We start from the raw sequence: 16,811 nt of genomic DNA, 5'->3' as shown, positions 1-16,811 counted from the left end.
TCAATTTCCTATGTGGAAAATGAAGCCTAATTGTCGTAACTTTATATTTCTTTTTCACAGAAACTATTAGGTACATGAAGATGAAATTTTAAGATTACTGCCTCCAAGTATTAATTATCACTTTAGCACAGGTTTTCCTATCATTATGACGATATTTATGTGTTTTAAATAATGAAAGTAAACAATTAAAAATCAATATTGGTACAGAACAACCAACTCTAACAAATTTACTTTGTAATACAAGACAATATAACTACAGGTAACATCAGGTGAATCCCTCTCATTAAATAAATAAGTAGGTTTACTTTTTCCACATTTTCTAATGATCATTACTTCAAAAAATATAATATTGTACCTGGTCACTTGATAGTTAATACTCTGGCGATGTATAAGGTGAAAAATATCTTCTTACTATGTGATTACTGATTATTATAATAAACGATATAATGTGGTATTCGAGAGTGAGAGAGAGACAGACAATTCTCAAATAAACAAAACAGCTTACCTTTTTAAAACACGGATATTATTTTCATTATATTAATGTACTTTCTAAATTTAATAGTTTCACAGGACACATTAGAGGGTGTGCAAGCACCGATGTATGTATGCACGAGTATGTATATATGAGTACTAATGAATATTGCATCATCACGGAATACAATACTTTGTCAAAAATCGACTGAATATAGAAAAAGTACACACCTGTTGGCATCAGTAATAACTGAAATTCCTCTGATTTGTTTCAGATAATCATGCAGATTATGAAAGGATTTACAAAGAACTCAATGCTCTTTATGTGATCAGAACTTCCTCCTCTTCTTTCCCTGAAGCATTGGAGCACTTCAGCTTCGTTCTCACCGAAGATTGTGACTTCTAGAAATGTCTTCCCACATGTTCCAAAAATAGTTTTTCCTTTCTCGTCTTGTCTTTTTTCCTTTCTATCCACTTGCCTTCATTCATTTTTCTTTTCCGTACAGTGCTGAGTTTTAACCTCGCGTGTGGGTTATTAGATCTACGGTAAGTCTCGTCGAATGAAAAAGCGAGCCTCTCGTGGTCATTGAAGGGTTTCTTTATTCTGCAATGTCACAACCTCCCGTTGTTCCACCTCCACCTAAGCTTGTCTCGTCCTACACTCTACACCGTTACTAAAGAGACTGCTGTCACTCTCCAGGAATGCTTATTGACTTCCTTGTCTAGACTCGTTGTCTTCGGCGAGCTTGTGGCGCAAAAACAGTCTACATTTACGCCGAACAAAACACTGCAGAATGATTTATGTGTGTGAGTGTGAGTGTGTGTGTGTTTTGCGGATGAACGCATCTCCATGTTTATGGATATTCTACAGATTGAAGATAAAATTATGAATGCTCCATGATAAACCCGAATGGATAATTGATGATCCTTTTATTTGATATGTGTAATCAGGTAACTGCTATAGGGTTTTTAAGTATTCAGTAATAAACTTGACAAGAACAGGGTATATAAAATATACTTTTACATTAACTAGAACTAAAAAATAACAGCATTTTGTACTAAATTACAGGCTATTTATAGAAATATAGGATGGGTAGAATTATCGGAAATTTTATCGATAAACCGATACACCCAGTGAGTACTGATTATTGTGGTCCTATTATACTCACATATATATAAAGGGTGTATCATAAGTGATAGCGCAAACTGAAACGGTGAAAAGTACAAGATAGTAGAAGTAAAAAGTCTCCTGTAAACATGGGGTCGCAAATGAACCGTTTGTGAGATAATTACGAATGTATGGTTACGATCTGCCATTGGCTTGATTGTTTGTACACATTGTTTGCTTTGCACGTGTGAGGTGCCAGAGTCCTACTTAGTAAAAATAACAGAATTAAAAGGTTCCCTTCGCAAGACATTACTGTGTTGCTTTTATTACCAAGGACTATTTTACGGTACAGTTTGCTACATGTTCGGCAGTATTCAGTTTTAAACAACGAAACCTCGGAGTGCGCAAGGAGACAAGCGCACGATGTGTACAAACAATCAAGTCAGTGGCGGATCATAACCATACATTCGCAATTATCTGTTCGTTTGCGGCCCCATGTTTACTGAGACTTTTTTGCTTCTACTATCGTGTACTTTTCACCGTTTCAGTTTGCGCTATCCCTTATGATACACCCTGTATATACGTGTATATATATATATATATATATATACACACGCGCGCGCGCGAGGGCTATTTTTTTCAACCTCCGATAGGGCATAAAATCAAAACCACAGTGAATAGCAAAATGGTTTTATTGACAAAAGCTACGTACACGTATAACCTACTTTTCAACGTAATCACCAAGAAGATTCAGACATTTATCGTACCGATGTACCTGCTTTCCAATACCCTCTGCAAACAAAGGTGCCTGCCGCCTGTCTGTCGAGGCAGGTCTGCACGGTGTCCAGAAGCTCCTCCTCATTGGTTTGGAAGCGCCGTCCTCCCAACCACTTCTTCATCGCCGGGAAAAGGTGGAAGTCACTCTGTGACAGGACTGAGGAGTAGTGATCAAACACTTCCCAGTGGAATCATTGAAGAAGGTCTTGGGTTGGCCCAGCAACATGGAGTAGGGCATTGTCATGAAGCAAGACAATGCCCGAAGACAGCATGCCTCTCCGTTTGTTCTGGATGGCTCTGCGTAGTCTGCGCAATGTCTCACAGTATGCAGCGGCACTGATTGTGGTCCCGGGCGCCATAAAGTCAACAAGTAACACACCTCGCACTTGGCGGGAGAGTTGATTGTAGCAGACATCTTTACGCGTCCGTCGCTCAGCTTCAACTGAAGCGTTGGACTTGGCAGTGGTGGTGGTAGTGGCAGGGGGAGGCCAATCACGCTGCGTGACGCCCCGCTTCCTAGCGCTTCACGGGCCACCTGGCGGCGCCATCGGAAGTTGAAAAAAATAGCCCTCGTATATATATATATATATATATATATATATATATATATATATATATGCATGCGTGTGTGTGTATGATACATATTTTGTCCAATAACCCAGTACTTTTGAATATTTCTACACATAAGCATCGCAAGAGAATATAATAGTCCCTAATAACTTAAAAAAAACAACTAAATAGTAGTCTTCCTTATGGCAAGTAGTGAACCGGAAGTGTGGGCATTACACTCATCACCAATGAATTTAATTTTAAGGTTGGGTCTCACCGATGGTGTAGTAGTTACTTCGTCGCCTTGTAATCAAGTGGTTCTGGGTTCGATACCCGGCGGGGGCACATCGCATAGTGGTTCGGATCTCACCTTAAACTGTAAGCCCAGTCCCACCAATCAACAATGGCCAGTTTCCTAGAGCACCGAAAATTCTTGAGGTGTGAGGTTGTAATACACCGGATCTCTCCACGCAATTAACCCTTCTGGGAAATCGAGGCAGGCAGTACAAAGTGTTGTTTGTACTAAAGCATATGCGTGAGTAAACATGTATGAGCAACAAAGCTGTTTGTTCTGACGTTTGTGAGAAACCTTATTTGATCACGCATAAAATTTTATGTTGTTTTGTTGCGTGCGATTCTCAACGCAGTGGAGATGACGGAAATTGACATAATAACGAACGAAGAGAACTATCCTAACCTTCCAACTGTAAGTGTATAATACACAGTTAATACAGGAAGAAAAGCCGTAAGCGGCGACAAAGACGATAATTTAGCATGTGTTTTAGGGATGCTCAGGAGTGTATCAACATCCATTCTTATGAATGTGGATGAAACAAACAAAGAGGAGTTGGCAATGAAAGTTTCGATAGAAACACACAAAATGTTTGCACGTACGTGCTATAGTTTGTTTTTAAATTCACTTTATGCACAGAAAGATTAATCGGGACTGGACCTACAGTTTAAAGTGTGATCCGAACCACTATGTGCCTACAACGGGTATCGAACCAGGGGCTTCTTTTTACAAGGCGAAGACGCTACCATTACGCCATCAGGCAGGCCCCTGTTAGCACATACATATTTGCTCTTACAAATCCCCACACAATCCTTATAGTGAAAGTGATTCATTAGTTCCTGAAATCCGAGTTCTGGAACAAATAATATAAGAAGCAAACAACTGGCTCCAAGTTGACGGTAGAGTTGTTATGAAACTTCAGTTATTATTATTGTGGTGTTATAAGTGTCCACTTTAAGCAAGACTAATGAGGATTCGGTGAGTCCATTGATGTTCCAACTCGGAAACATGGGATGAGTCACCTAATCAAACTGTTCACCAAAAAGAAAGTTCATAGCAAATTGATTAGAAGCGGAAGAGAGAAAATTAAAGAGTACAAATACACTTAAATAAATTGTAATGCTTATTGGAAACAGCCTTAGTGTCTTCATACAATGTACGTAATGGCACAATATTCACGGTAAGGAACATGGATGTTTAATAAATACGAATGCGTAAACTTCGACTTCTGATCGCATGTTGACAATGAGATAGTCTCAACTGAAAGTTCTTCATGCTGTCTCTGTACTTAAAAAAAGTTGAGAAGCGTGCGGCCAGGTTTCTTGTTGAATTTCCTCACATCGACCTTTTTCTCTTCTTTTCAAAAACAATCTGTGAAATATAAGATCGACGTCGGCGTTCCGGAAATAGTTGATATGAAGTGACCGAAAGTAGTTGGTTCTGAGAAGATTGAAGATCTATCACAGTTCAAGAAGTCTTTACGGTTATGGAATCAAAGAAGCTAAAACAATTCTACGGAAGACGAGCTGAGGATGAAAAAAGACGTACGGAGGTAATATTGATTTATCAGTGGCCACCAACGAATAGAAGCATCACGCATAAAAGGTTTCTGAATTTGCACGAGCGACAAGGTTATAGTTCGATAGGGGCGAGCACAAAGCAAGTAAAAGGTACGTAGACGCCCGGAGTAGACATGTAGCCTATCTTTCATAATCGACCATGCGTGTATCTGCGCTCAGAACCACATCCTTGTGCTTCACCGTTATAAGTTCCGAAAGGGTTTTAACCAATTCGTCTCTGGAACCTTTATTTGTATATTGCTTTTCATGTTAAAGCGTCACCAGACCCATTCATAGGTCATTGAAGGGGATTTCTATACACTGGACTGAAGTTACGTCAGCATGAGTGAATTATAAGCTGCAAAGCAGTAGCTCAGTTTTCGATTCTACGCGTATAATTTTGTGAACTTCATTTTCTTTGTTCGCGCGGATTTTGTGCCGTCTGCATCCAGTTACACAACGCGGACCAAGGCGCATGCAACGAAATCAATTCTTTTTCCACTGACCGGAATATTGGTGAAAGGGAGGACATCTGCAACCGACTGAGCACATAAGTCGTGACGGCTGTCACTAGAGGTCGTTTTTTCAACTGGCTACCATTTTGACTACCACCGAAGATCAATCAGGAGCAGACAAATCTTTCTGAACAACTTTAGATGAAATAGCAGCATAAATGCATAGTAAGAAGATTACTTTCCATCCAAAAGGTTATGCTGCTGATTAAAAGTTTATTCTATGAACTCACACTTTGCACCCACTGACCTTTCTTTAAAAAAAATCGTTTCAAATTTAGACATTTAGAACGTAAATGGCCATTTTATTTTCAGTTATGAGCTATACTCAAAATAATCCATTCAACACTTAAACGTACAGCAATTTCTGCAATTTTCTCTTTCACTATTCCAGAAATAATTCTCTTTAGAATGTTTGCTCAGATAAGGGTATTGAATCCCGTTGCTATTGATGGTTTCGAGTTTCAGTTCGAGAAGTTCATGTTCAAATTTTGCTCCAGTGACTTTTCTCTTCCTCCTATCTACGAATCGTGCAGAACCTATCTTCAAAGGGGATTCGGGACTATTCGTAGGAAGTCACAGCTGCAGTGTCATCGACTCGATGGCAGAAGGAGAAGTAAGCTGGATCTCAGGAAAACAGAAAATTCTTGAAAAATCCATTTCCCCATTGAATTTAATTCTATACCACAATCCGGCTCAAATTAGAATCAATGAATTCTCAGTACCTGTGGTTTTCGCGTATTCTATAACTGAAGTACGCTTGATGTAATAATTGTAGTGGAACGTTCCTACAGAAACGTACCATCAACGAATCTGGCGCATAGCTAATGGATGCGGAAACGCGAGAACAAGCTAGGAATTTCTCTTTTTAAACTATGTTTGATTAACTTTCTTTAAGATTATTCTCGTAGCGTTGCGAACCACCACGATCATTAAATGTTTCGTGTCAATCGAGGAGATTGAGGGCTTTGCTTATTAGCAACGACGCTGGTAATCGATATTACATTGAGCGACGCTTAGCTCGAAACGCGGGCTTCTGAGTTTAACAATCTGACCACAAATCGCCCAACAAGAGAGGAGGTAGTTGCTGGAACTCAATTTGGGGACTCTGACCTGTGCAACAAGCATTTATTTGTCGCATAAATAGATACCGGCTGGAAAGAGTTTGTCGTCGGCTTGTATTTTGCAAGGCTGCCATAGCTACCAGACTAATCGGCCAGTGGCTTAATAATTGCCTAGAAGTGAGAAGGCAATGGGTCCAAATATATATATAAAGAAAAGATACCTCGAAAAGCGAGTTTTTAAATATAAGATAATAAGATGCATGTTCCAATTTAAGGGCTAGCTGGAAGGAGGGCTTAACACAGAAAACCGAGTTTGGAGGTATTTGCCTGAGTATTGTCATGTTCCAGCAAGAGATGCATGGTGCAGATATCATTTGTTGATTTTCTCCAAACTCTGTTTTCTGAGTTACGCCCTCCTTCCAGCTAACCCTTCAATTTCAAAATCATTCTAAAACAAGAAATGATTATACATAAAGTGTTTGCAAAGATTCATGTGAAATGTCGTCGCCTTGTAATCAAGGAATCCCGGGTTCGATACCCGGTGAAGGTACATTGCACAGTGATTCGGATCCCACTTGAAATTGTAGGTCCAGTCACGATTAGCCCATCTGTGCATAAAGTAGACTTCTAACAACAAACAAACAAAGATTCATGTGGAACTGGAATATTCTCACATCCAGTGTCTATGCAGAAAATATGCACCAAATAAAACGTAATTTAAATGTTATTTATATAATAGGAAACTACTTACAATCAGAATCAACGTTTATAGAAACAATTTAAGAGAGAGACTTATACGTATTTATATTTTCCACAAATGCCGCGTGAAAGCTACAGAGACAATAAATATACAGGAAAATAGCTACACTATCTATACATTGAATTCCTATTAATATGCAATTATAACAACGACAAATATCAAGGTTTTTATGTTATAGAGATTTTGTAATGTCGTTCACTGGGCACGAGTAAGCATATCAAAGCATATATTGTGTTTCTCTCTGTTAGAACGCATTGGGTTCTACAAGTTAATACGTGTAAAATTATCTTCAAAACATCTATTTATAGATCAAAAGTTAAAAAAATATATATGTATTGCTTCAACATATAAACCCGTAAGATCAAATTAGATTGTAAATAGTTACGTAATAGCATATGCAATAATTATATAGGTTCATGCATACATTATTTCCTATGATCTTTGAAACTTACATTTTCTATTTTGTAATTAAAAATATCAATTTAAGTTTAAAGAAATTTACAACGACCACTTCTAATTTTGAATTTGGTATAATGATTTATAAATCAAAAGAAGAAGAGAAAACAAAATAGCCATCCATAAAGGAAAAGCCAAGGTTTTTCAGATTAGGAACGCTTGATGATTGGTTGTGAAATCGAGGGGCTTTATTTATCCAAAATCAGTTCAGAAGTAATCGTGAGAGAATGTACCTTGAATCTCTAGAAGCACGCAAACAACAGATTCCGAGGCAGAAAGGGTTTCAAGGGCAATAGAATGGTGAACCAGGTACAGAGCAGAACGGATTTATTAAACACAGTAATTATATTTACAAAAGGAATTAGAGAGGGACAAATAAAAAAAATAAAAACTTGAAAAAGTTATCACCAGAAAAGAGAACTTCCAACTTGCCTCCCCTTTCTTAACAACGGTGCAGCATAAATTTTAATTGCAATAGTACAAAGAATAAACTTTTATATTACAACACTGTAAATTGAAACTTGGCCTCATTTATTTGTAGTTAACGTAGTGTGGTATTGTGGTGTTTCCACCTGTGTGCAATGGTTCTAAGTAGACAAAATATTATTTTCATGAGACAAAAAGCATGTCCTTACAAATAAAAATGTGTGCACCTCCCCCTCCCTCCCCGATGGTGTAGTAGTAATGTCGTCGCCTTGTAAGCAAGCAGTCCCGGATTCGATACCCGGTGGAGGCACCTAATGGTTCGGATCTCACTTAGTTCTAGTCCCAATTAGCCTATCTGTGCATAAAGTGGGCTTAAAACAAGAACTCATTTTTTAAAAATGAAAAGTAGCAATAAAAATGTGATAGAACAAACTTTACCTAATACACCTATCAACTGTGAGACCTGAAGAACATACATCCTCATGTTGTTTGACAAAAAAGGGTCTTCCAAACAGCATAGTGGTTAAAGCTGTTGTCTCGATTCTCTGTTGAGGCTCATTAACAAACCTCTTTCTTACCTAAAAGTATATCAATGAACTAACCATCCAATAAAATTAATTATCACTACTTGACTACTCGAGTACGAAACTTTTTCGACATAACTGTATTCATTTAGATAAAGGTACTGTTTAGTGAAATATAAGTTGGAACAGTCGTGGCAATAAATGATTAAGCGGTTCTCGAGTAAATATGGATTTCTGACCTTTCAGGTTCGAACGGCTCCCTTGTAAATGCCTTCCGTGCTAATCGAATATTGATCTAACTGAGTAAATGAAGAGCTACAATAATTTATGTTGCAATCAACAAAGAGGGTCAATTTTAATTGAGTAATAAAAACAGGAGTATCATTTTCTATGAAACAGTAACAAATTATTACTATCTTGATTTCCTACTCGCGTAGTGCACGATTGTGTCTTTATACCAGCAATAGCTAATAAATTCATTGTATAAAGATGACTGGTTGTGTTAGGAATGTTTTCGTTTGGAAAATATGTTACTACTTTTAACAAACAGTACATTTGATGAAGGGGTTCTCCCGGCATAAATATGAAGTAAGTTCTGAAGATGCTTTCAAGCTTTCTACAGATGGCGTCACTCTCATCTCACTTCAGTCCTTGAAGATCAGATTGAAGTCTACTCTGGGAAATTTCGAATTGTCTCTAGAACTCACCTGGTCGTTAAGTTCTGCCCTGCACGTAACGCCATACCGTATGTTTGGAGGCAGGCTCCTCTTGTTCCCTATCTCGACCAAAAGCTGCGAGGTCACCAGGAGTTCACTCGTTGGTTACTTTAACCCGATTCACCCGTTAGTTCGGCTAGCGCAGTTCATCCGTTGATTTATCTAGGGTGGAACACCTGTTGGTTTGCACAGCGTGGTACATACACCCGTTGGTTTGTTCAGCGTGGTTCACTCGTTGTTTCGTAAAGTCGGGTTCACCGTTGGTTCGACTACACTCTGTCCCGTGAACATCTGGAGCAATCGAACGAAAACGAGTCTCTCCGATGAACGCGCGAGAGGGGAAGTGAGTGCATGGAGGAAAAAACAACAGCGTTTACAGCTACCAGCCGTTTGCAGCAGCGTGCAATGCTTTGCTCCGCCCACTCGCTTTCTTCCCTTCTCTACCGTTATGCGCGCCCTTTATCCGCAGTCTCGAGACAGAGTTATGGTGTGTGGTCTCCAGGTGGTACGCCTAGGGCTGTTCATCCGTTGGGTCGCCTACCGACCCTACCGCGGAAGACACGTTGGTTCGCCTAGAGCTGTTCATCCGTTGATTCAACTAACATGAGATCTCCCGTTGGTGAAGAAACTCGACTACCAGTTGCGATCAAAATAAACTTTAAAAAATAATTTTCTCCTGCAAACATGTGGATATAAAAGGCAGACGAGTGCAACAGGAAGTTTTCCTTACCTGCAAATCAGCTTCTGCCTTCTCGCTGACTACGGAAGGGCTAGGGCTGGTCGGTCGGGGAAGGGAGTTGGTTCTGGAGGCAGCTCCACTAATACTCAAGGTCTCAGCAGAAACTGCGCTGCCCGGCGACAATGACCTGCTGAATAAAGCAAGGAAAAGAAAAACCATTAGTGTATCCACACCACACTACCAAAACTTTAATAACAATTAACAATGAAACTAGAAGTGCGTGTTGTATGTATAAGTATGTATGCAATAATGTTAAATTGTTGCAAATATAGGATATAATATGCAAAACATCTTGTGAAACATATGTGATCTTATTTATCTTGGAAAGGAATCTTTGTATTTAGAAATATACGTGGGTTGCAAATTTAATAGTGGCAACACTGCTCTATATACGCCATGAAACGGAACCGTTGCTTCTCACTTATACCACATGTTAGTTTGAAACCTAACCTACCTCCTAGTAAATGGACTCTGCCTTCCAACACTAGGCGCATGCGCAGTGACGAGAGGAATAGAGTATCGTTGGAGTTCGCGGTCTAAAGTTGTGCAGTCAGAACCCCACTAATGTGCAAGTTCTGGTGATTCTAGCTGTATCTCCAGGACAGACCGTCAATGTGCAGTATTATTGTTCATTTTTGGAACATAACCTGCGTGCGACCTGCGTTGCGAAAAAAAGAGGGGACACTTTCTGCTTAAAATATTCGTACAAAGCAACAACAAAAGAATTGTGGATACAAGTTAGGGAATATAAATCAAAATGTCACATACCAATACATTAATATGGACTGTTAACCATTACATTCTAATTAAGTTGTATGGTTTCTAAGTGCAGGTAGTGCTATTTCGATGGTTCTAATAATTTAAACGAATTTCATAAAAAAGAATACAAGCAAACACTTCAATTATGGATTTCGTTTTACGTATGCGCAACATTTTGTTCATGCTAGGAAAAATATTACACTTCGCTCCACATTACGATTAGCTTCACTGAAATTCATGTTACGTGCAAAGGAAAGTCAATATTGTGATCATTCATATTGTATTGCAAACGCACCTTCAATTATTTTCATGCTCAACATACAAAAAATATGGTTGGTTATGTGCAGAAAACCTGGCTTGTCAGACTTCTCATGTATTCTTTAGAGTATGCCTTCAGGTCTCCTCATTTGAGGTAGCTCTTATTCACAAAGGGCCAACGCGAATCCGGCAATTCATTTGGCAGACTAATAATAGGATGTCAATTAAATTCAGATATCGTCCTGTATGGCTTGTAGAAGCACGCGTCAGAGCTTGAAAGTAGTTTTAAATGGTGCCCGTCTTTTGAACGGATCTAATAGATTCTGTCGTTAGATCGATACACAAGAAGTTGTCACTCTGCGAGGGCCAACGGGTCTTGAAAATTCGTTTTCACAGAGAAGGAAAACCTTTTGTTTCGAATAATTTATCCTGCGGCCACGCAGTGTACCGGTGAAAAAAAATATTAATATCGGGAAGCGCGTCACACGAGAGGGCATTTTGGTGCGATTAATTCCCCCCTCCTCCCGTGGGTTCAAGAACTGGCCCCTTTGAAGCTCCGCATCACAGTTATCGATCGCCTGATAGCATTCGGGCTTAGGGACACGGCATTCATCATGCATCCTGGTTGGTGCGGAATGCAGCTATGTACACCTTCTACGCGGACACACAGACGCACACTTCGCGCTCTCTGTAGCCACGGTATTGATTAGCTAATTGGCTTCCACGGTTCCGAAACGGCTGATTGTTCTTGCAAAGGTCTGAAGAGGACAGTCTTCGCAGCGTTCTCGCTGGTTAGTTAAGGTTTTACTGGTCGCCGCTCCATGAATGTATTTCAGAAATGAGTTGGTTTGAACAACCATATTATAATTATGAAAAATATCTTTATTTTGAATTACTTTCTACATCGAGGGGAAACCTAGAGCCCATTGCATTAGCTGTTGTATAGATATTTGCAGGCGAGCGTGTAGGGGGTGACCTTCTTGTAAGGCACTCAAATGACAACCTCACTTCCACGTAGTACATCCCGCTAACTGCTTTTGCAGGCTAACGAGGCTCTGCCGTCTGGACCTACGGCCAGTATAATCCTCTGTAGGGCTGTGTGTGTTTTGTCCTGTGTTTTTCTCCTTATATGGGCTGAGTGTCCCTTTACAGCCTCAGCTTTTAACTCAGGTAAGAATATTTTAGTCCTCAGGCACGTGTTTAATTTTATGGAAAGGGCTTGACGGGTGCAAAATAGCCTAAGTGCTAACGCACCCACAACTTTCAATTCAATCAATCAATCAATATTTGCAGTGGCGGAGGAAAAGACTTTGTGAACAACTCGGGGCGACAAATATCCAACAACAATAAAAATGTAACACAGTGATAATTTAAAAGGTAAAAACCCAAGAAAGTACTACTTTTAACAGTGTCAACAGTTTATTTCCTTTGAATGTTAAGAGCACATACACACACACACGCATGAACACAAAGATACAGTAAAAAATAATCGGAGAAGTGTGGTTTATTGAGAACATAAAGAAGGTAGGAACATGCTTATGATTCAACATAATCCACCGCAGTTCAATGCGCTTGAGCCACTGAAAAACAAGCTGTTGAATGCCAGAAGAAAATAACTTTCTTCGTTGGCCCTTAGCCACTCAGTGGCTCCAAAATATGACATCAGACGATGCCAGCTCTGGCGAATATGGAGGATGTGGAAGAAATTCGGACTTCATGTTTCGCAATTTCAACATGGTGACATTTGCTGTGTGAGGCTTGGCATTGTCTTGCTGGAGACAGAAGCCTTTGGACAGGAGACCACGACACTTGCTGCGGATGGCTGGTTTTAGACGGTTTTGCAATAGGTCACAGTAGCTTCTGATGTTTACAGTTTGGCTCTTGAATAGATCATGTTCAACAGCAACGGCTTGAACCGTGTCAGGATTCACGTCACTAGCAGGACGGCCTGGCTTGGGAGCATCTTCAAGGCTCGTAACGGAATTTTTATATCCTCTTCTGCACTTGGCTTCGTGATATACAGTTCTCACCATAAAGGCAAACATCTGCATAAGTCGCACCACTTCACGCAATCAACTTTGGTGCAAAATTCAATTCAACCTGCCATGTTTGACTCACAAAACCTAACAGCCTTCTCAGCGGCGGATGCCAAATGACGTACCACGATACTTACTAGATGGCAGAAAAAACTGAAAACTATGTACACCAGGTTTTTCGTAGTAAACACTTTTCCTGTTATTTTCTGACTGTGCTTTACATATACAATTTCTGAGAGTTCACAGTAACTGACAATTCTCTGAGGAAATTTTATATTCGCATATAATATGAAAAAAAAAAAATTGGTATTTAGGCACAATACTTTTAACAAAACAGAATAAATAGAACACCAGAATCCTAAAGCAAATAATAGTCACTTAGTTTTGCCAGTCTTCCATGATATAAAGAAACCTAAATGTTTTTTATTGTAAATATGTGAGAAATTATGTAATTTTATGCTAATATTATGTAAATCCTAAATCCAATACATGCGCATCGAACCCTCGAACCCGGGAGTCCTTGTTTACAAGGCGACAACGTTACTACTACGCCATCAGGGAGGCCCCACATATATATACATACACACATACATACTACATACACACATGCATACATATAGGGGAAGGTTGCCATCAATGGACCGCTTCCATGGATGGACCTTCGACGTATTTTCCGCAACAGGGCTAGCACATGCGCGAATACAGTTGAATTCTCTTCCTTTCCTTCCCGCCAGTTGTGTTCAGGAGAAGGAACACGTTGGAGCCATTCCATCGCGAGCTAAAAATTCAGGTAAGTTTTCTGACTCAATGCTATTATACTTGTTCTCTATAAATGTTTCGCGAGTAATACATCATTTAGGAACTTCACACATCAGTGAAGTTAAAGATCGCTTTTTGTACTACTAAATCCGATATAGGATGTTTCGTCTTTTGAAGGCATTGCTTCTGTGCCTTCTGAAGAATCCAATATGGCGAGGTTGCCATCATTGAACCACTTCGTGTTGCGATGAACGGACCGGTTTGTCCTACGCCTATGCTAATTTACAAACGTGGTAGAGCGTGTGAAGACTTCAAAGATGGCTCACCACCTGGGACAGTGTTTGTCTTTAATCCTGAGAGTAGCTATATCAACAAAGACATTTGCTGCGAGTGGATGCGCCATTTTATAAAAAGGGTAAAACCAAACAAGCAAGATCCTGTGCTTCTCCTTTGTGATGGACATTCTACTCACACTAAAAATTTGGAAGCCATCGAAATGGCCAGAGCTAATGGAGTCATTATGTTGGCTCTGCCCATCCACACGGTGCAAAGTTCCAGCCACTTGATGTTGCTTTTTTCCAAACCTCTATCGACGTACTTCACTATGGAAATAGAAAAGTACCTTAGGCTTCATCGTGATCGAGTTGGGAGTTACAGTTTCGTAAAGTCGCCGATTTATTTGGAAACGCATATGCCAAAGCTGCAACAATGACTACTGCTTTCGGTGCTTTCAAAGCATCGGGACTATGGTCGGTCAACAGGGATATGTTCCAAGATCACCATTTTGTACCATCTACTGTCATTGAATCCCAGCCTACAACAGAGCACAGTGAAGATGTTAGTCAAGAAGACTTTCCAGCAACCAGAAATAAGAGTCAGCAGCCTCAACCTGGCACCAGATATTGTTCAAGATATAAATGCTGATTTGACTTTTTCAGATAATTTTTCGTTAGTTTTATTTTACCTAATTATGTATTTAATTGTTTCTTGTTCTCATGTAATAAATACTAATTCTTTGATACAGTTTTCCTTCTTTTGACAAATGGTCCATTGACGGAAACTCGATCGTCCATTCATGGAGACCTGTTGCCATCAATGGACTATTTATTACAATTATGATTTTCATTTTTAGAACAATAACAAAAAATACATCAACATTGTAAATGTACATGGCTGTTTAGAAAGTGGTATACAAAATATTTCCGTATACAGAGCTCAATTTAGGCCAAACCAACTATCGGAAAAACTTAAATATTTTTATGTGGTCCATTGACAGCAACCTTCCCCTAATTAATGTACATTACGCTACATGATATACATGTTGGATCACCACTATTAAGAATCTTTACAACCACCAAACATAAAATTACATTTATAATATTTATTTAATTGATTCAGTGTGACTTAAATGAAAGCAACAGTAAATCGCAGTTTGTGGCTTAAGTGCTTTTCCCCGAACACCCTAGATATAATTGTTCCAATATTTCTGTTTATACATGATGCTAACTGAAATTTAATCAAGAAATATAATTACTTTAGCTCCTAACCTCTCTATATTCAACGTTGCATTTGAAAACATCATAAGAATGATTAACTTCTATGTGAAGTCACATTTTCTCTCCTCCTTTTTTGGAACAACCTCTTCCTCCAAGGTTGTAATCTTGTTCAGCAAGGGAAAGATAATAAATGGCAAGAGAGAAATAGATCTGTTCTCGTTCTTCCTCTGTATTGCGCTTTCTCCCTGTGGACTCTGCTCGTTCTGTTTTATGGTATTTCTCCAAAGGATGATCTGCAGAACGCGTTTCTCTTGACGTGCCTCTTGACTGCAGAGGATGCGGCAAACGCACAGAAACAAGTCTTTATTAACCATTTTATAAGAAGAGGCTCGAAATCTTCGAAAAGACAAAAACGAAGCATGATTTCAAAGATTATGGACACATGTGTCTCCTTGGTGAAAGAACCGTATCAAAAAGGTTTCAACCTTTTGGAAAGAAGCTTCCGCACGCGAAGAATAAAAATAAATAAAAATATATTCAATGTGTCTCCTGAAGCTCGGTTATGCGGCAGACTGATTTCCCGTACTGCAAACAATTAAAATCCACTACATTTCTGTACTTTACGTTTACCACAGGAAAATGTGCCAGCCCGCGTGGCAAACTGGTTGGCGCAACGCGGCATTAAGCCAGAAGTCCCAGGTTCGAACCCTGGCAAAGGCGTGCATGTATCGTTGTGTTGTCTCACATCTGCTTTCTCAGTATCTCACTCAACTTCAGCGCCCAGATTAACTCAAGCAGGGAGCGCGCCAGAGGAAGCATGGGGGAACTGACCTCGCGAGCAAGCGACTCCCTATTACAGTGCACGGTGATATTCAAATAATGCATCTAGAATACACAATATAAAATAGTGTCCCTTGATCAATTTCATCACTCATCTTCATCGTTGCGATTAGCCAAAAGTGGAAGAAAGATGACGCAAAATAACAAAAAATCAAACAATATAAAATAAAAATACAGATATAAACTAATGACTAGACAGTTATAGTATTATATTTGTAATATTGTCGTAAGTAATCAATTACGTTTTGCCTATACTGTGTGCATGGTGAGATAATGCATTTATATTAATTGTCTCTATTAATGGAGCAATTTCCGCTACTTTTACACGGGTGCTTGAAATTGAAGCAAGATTCTTTTAGGATCTTAATTTGTGATGTGAGAAGTAGAAGACTATTTTGGAGAGAACAAGAAAAGAGTAAAATTTAGTGCTAAGAAGCATGAATAAGGTAATAGAGCTGATGCATCGTCTGTTTTCAAGTTTATCATGAAATTCTCGATACCAATATTTGCCCTGTATCGTAAAATTATGTAGCGGATGAATTTATTTAGAATTCTTCCGATTATATTTCCTGCATTCTATTAATAGACTAATCTTGGTGACATGTAACTGAAATAATAAATTATCATTGAATGTTACAAGATACCTGCTATTTACTCTATCTTTTTTATTCGTTCTTCTGATATTTCGCAACTTAGTGGAGTCTTCATTA

At 39.1% G+C, this 16,811-nt stretch overlaps 1 protein-coding gene across 15 annotated transcripts in view; it reads right to left on the bottom strand.

Annotated features, from left to right (window-relative positions):
* The window catches only part of Cadps (calcium-dependent secretion activator 1), a 462,589-nt gene that overhangs the window by 273,269 nt on the left and 172,509 nt on the right, over nucleotides 1-16,811 (bottom strand). For all 15 annotated transcript variants that reach the window (XM_083117745.1, XM_083117744.1, XM_083117743.1 and 12 more), the window contains exon 3: nucleotides 9,945-10,083. In XM_083117745.1, the coding sequence (XP_082973871.1) occupies nucleotides 9,945-10,083 (139 nt within the window). The remainder of the gene's footprint in view (nucleotides 1-9,944; nucleotides 10,084-16,811) is intronic.

Source organism: Lepisma saccharinum, chromosome 2, assembly GCF_977018435.1.
Source record: "Lepisma saccharinum chromosome 2, izLepSacc3.1, whole genome shotgun sequence".
NCBI lineage: Eukaryota > Metazoa > Arthropoda > Insecta > Zygentoma > Lepismatidae > Lepisma > Lepisma saccharinum.
The sequence above is the reverse complement of the archived record's forward strand: the minus strand, read 5'-3'. Positions and strand labels throughout refer to the sequence as shown.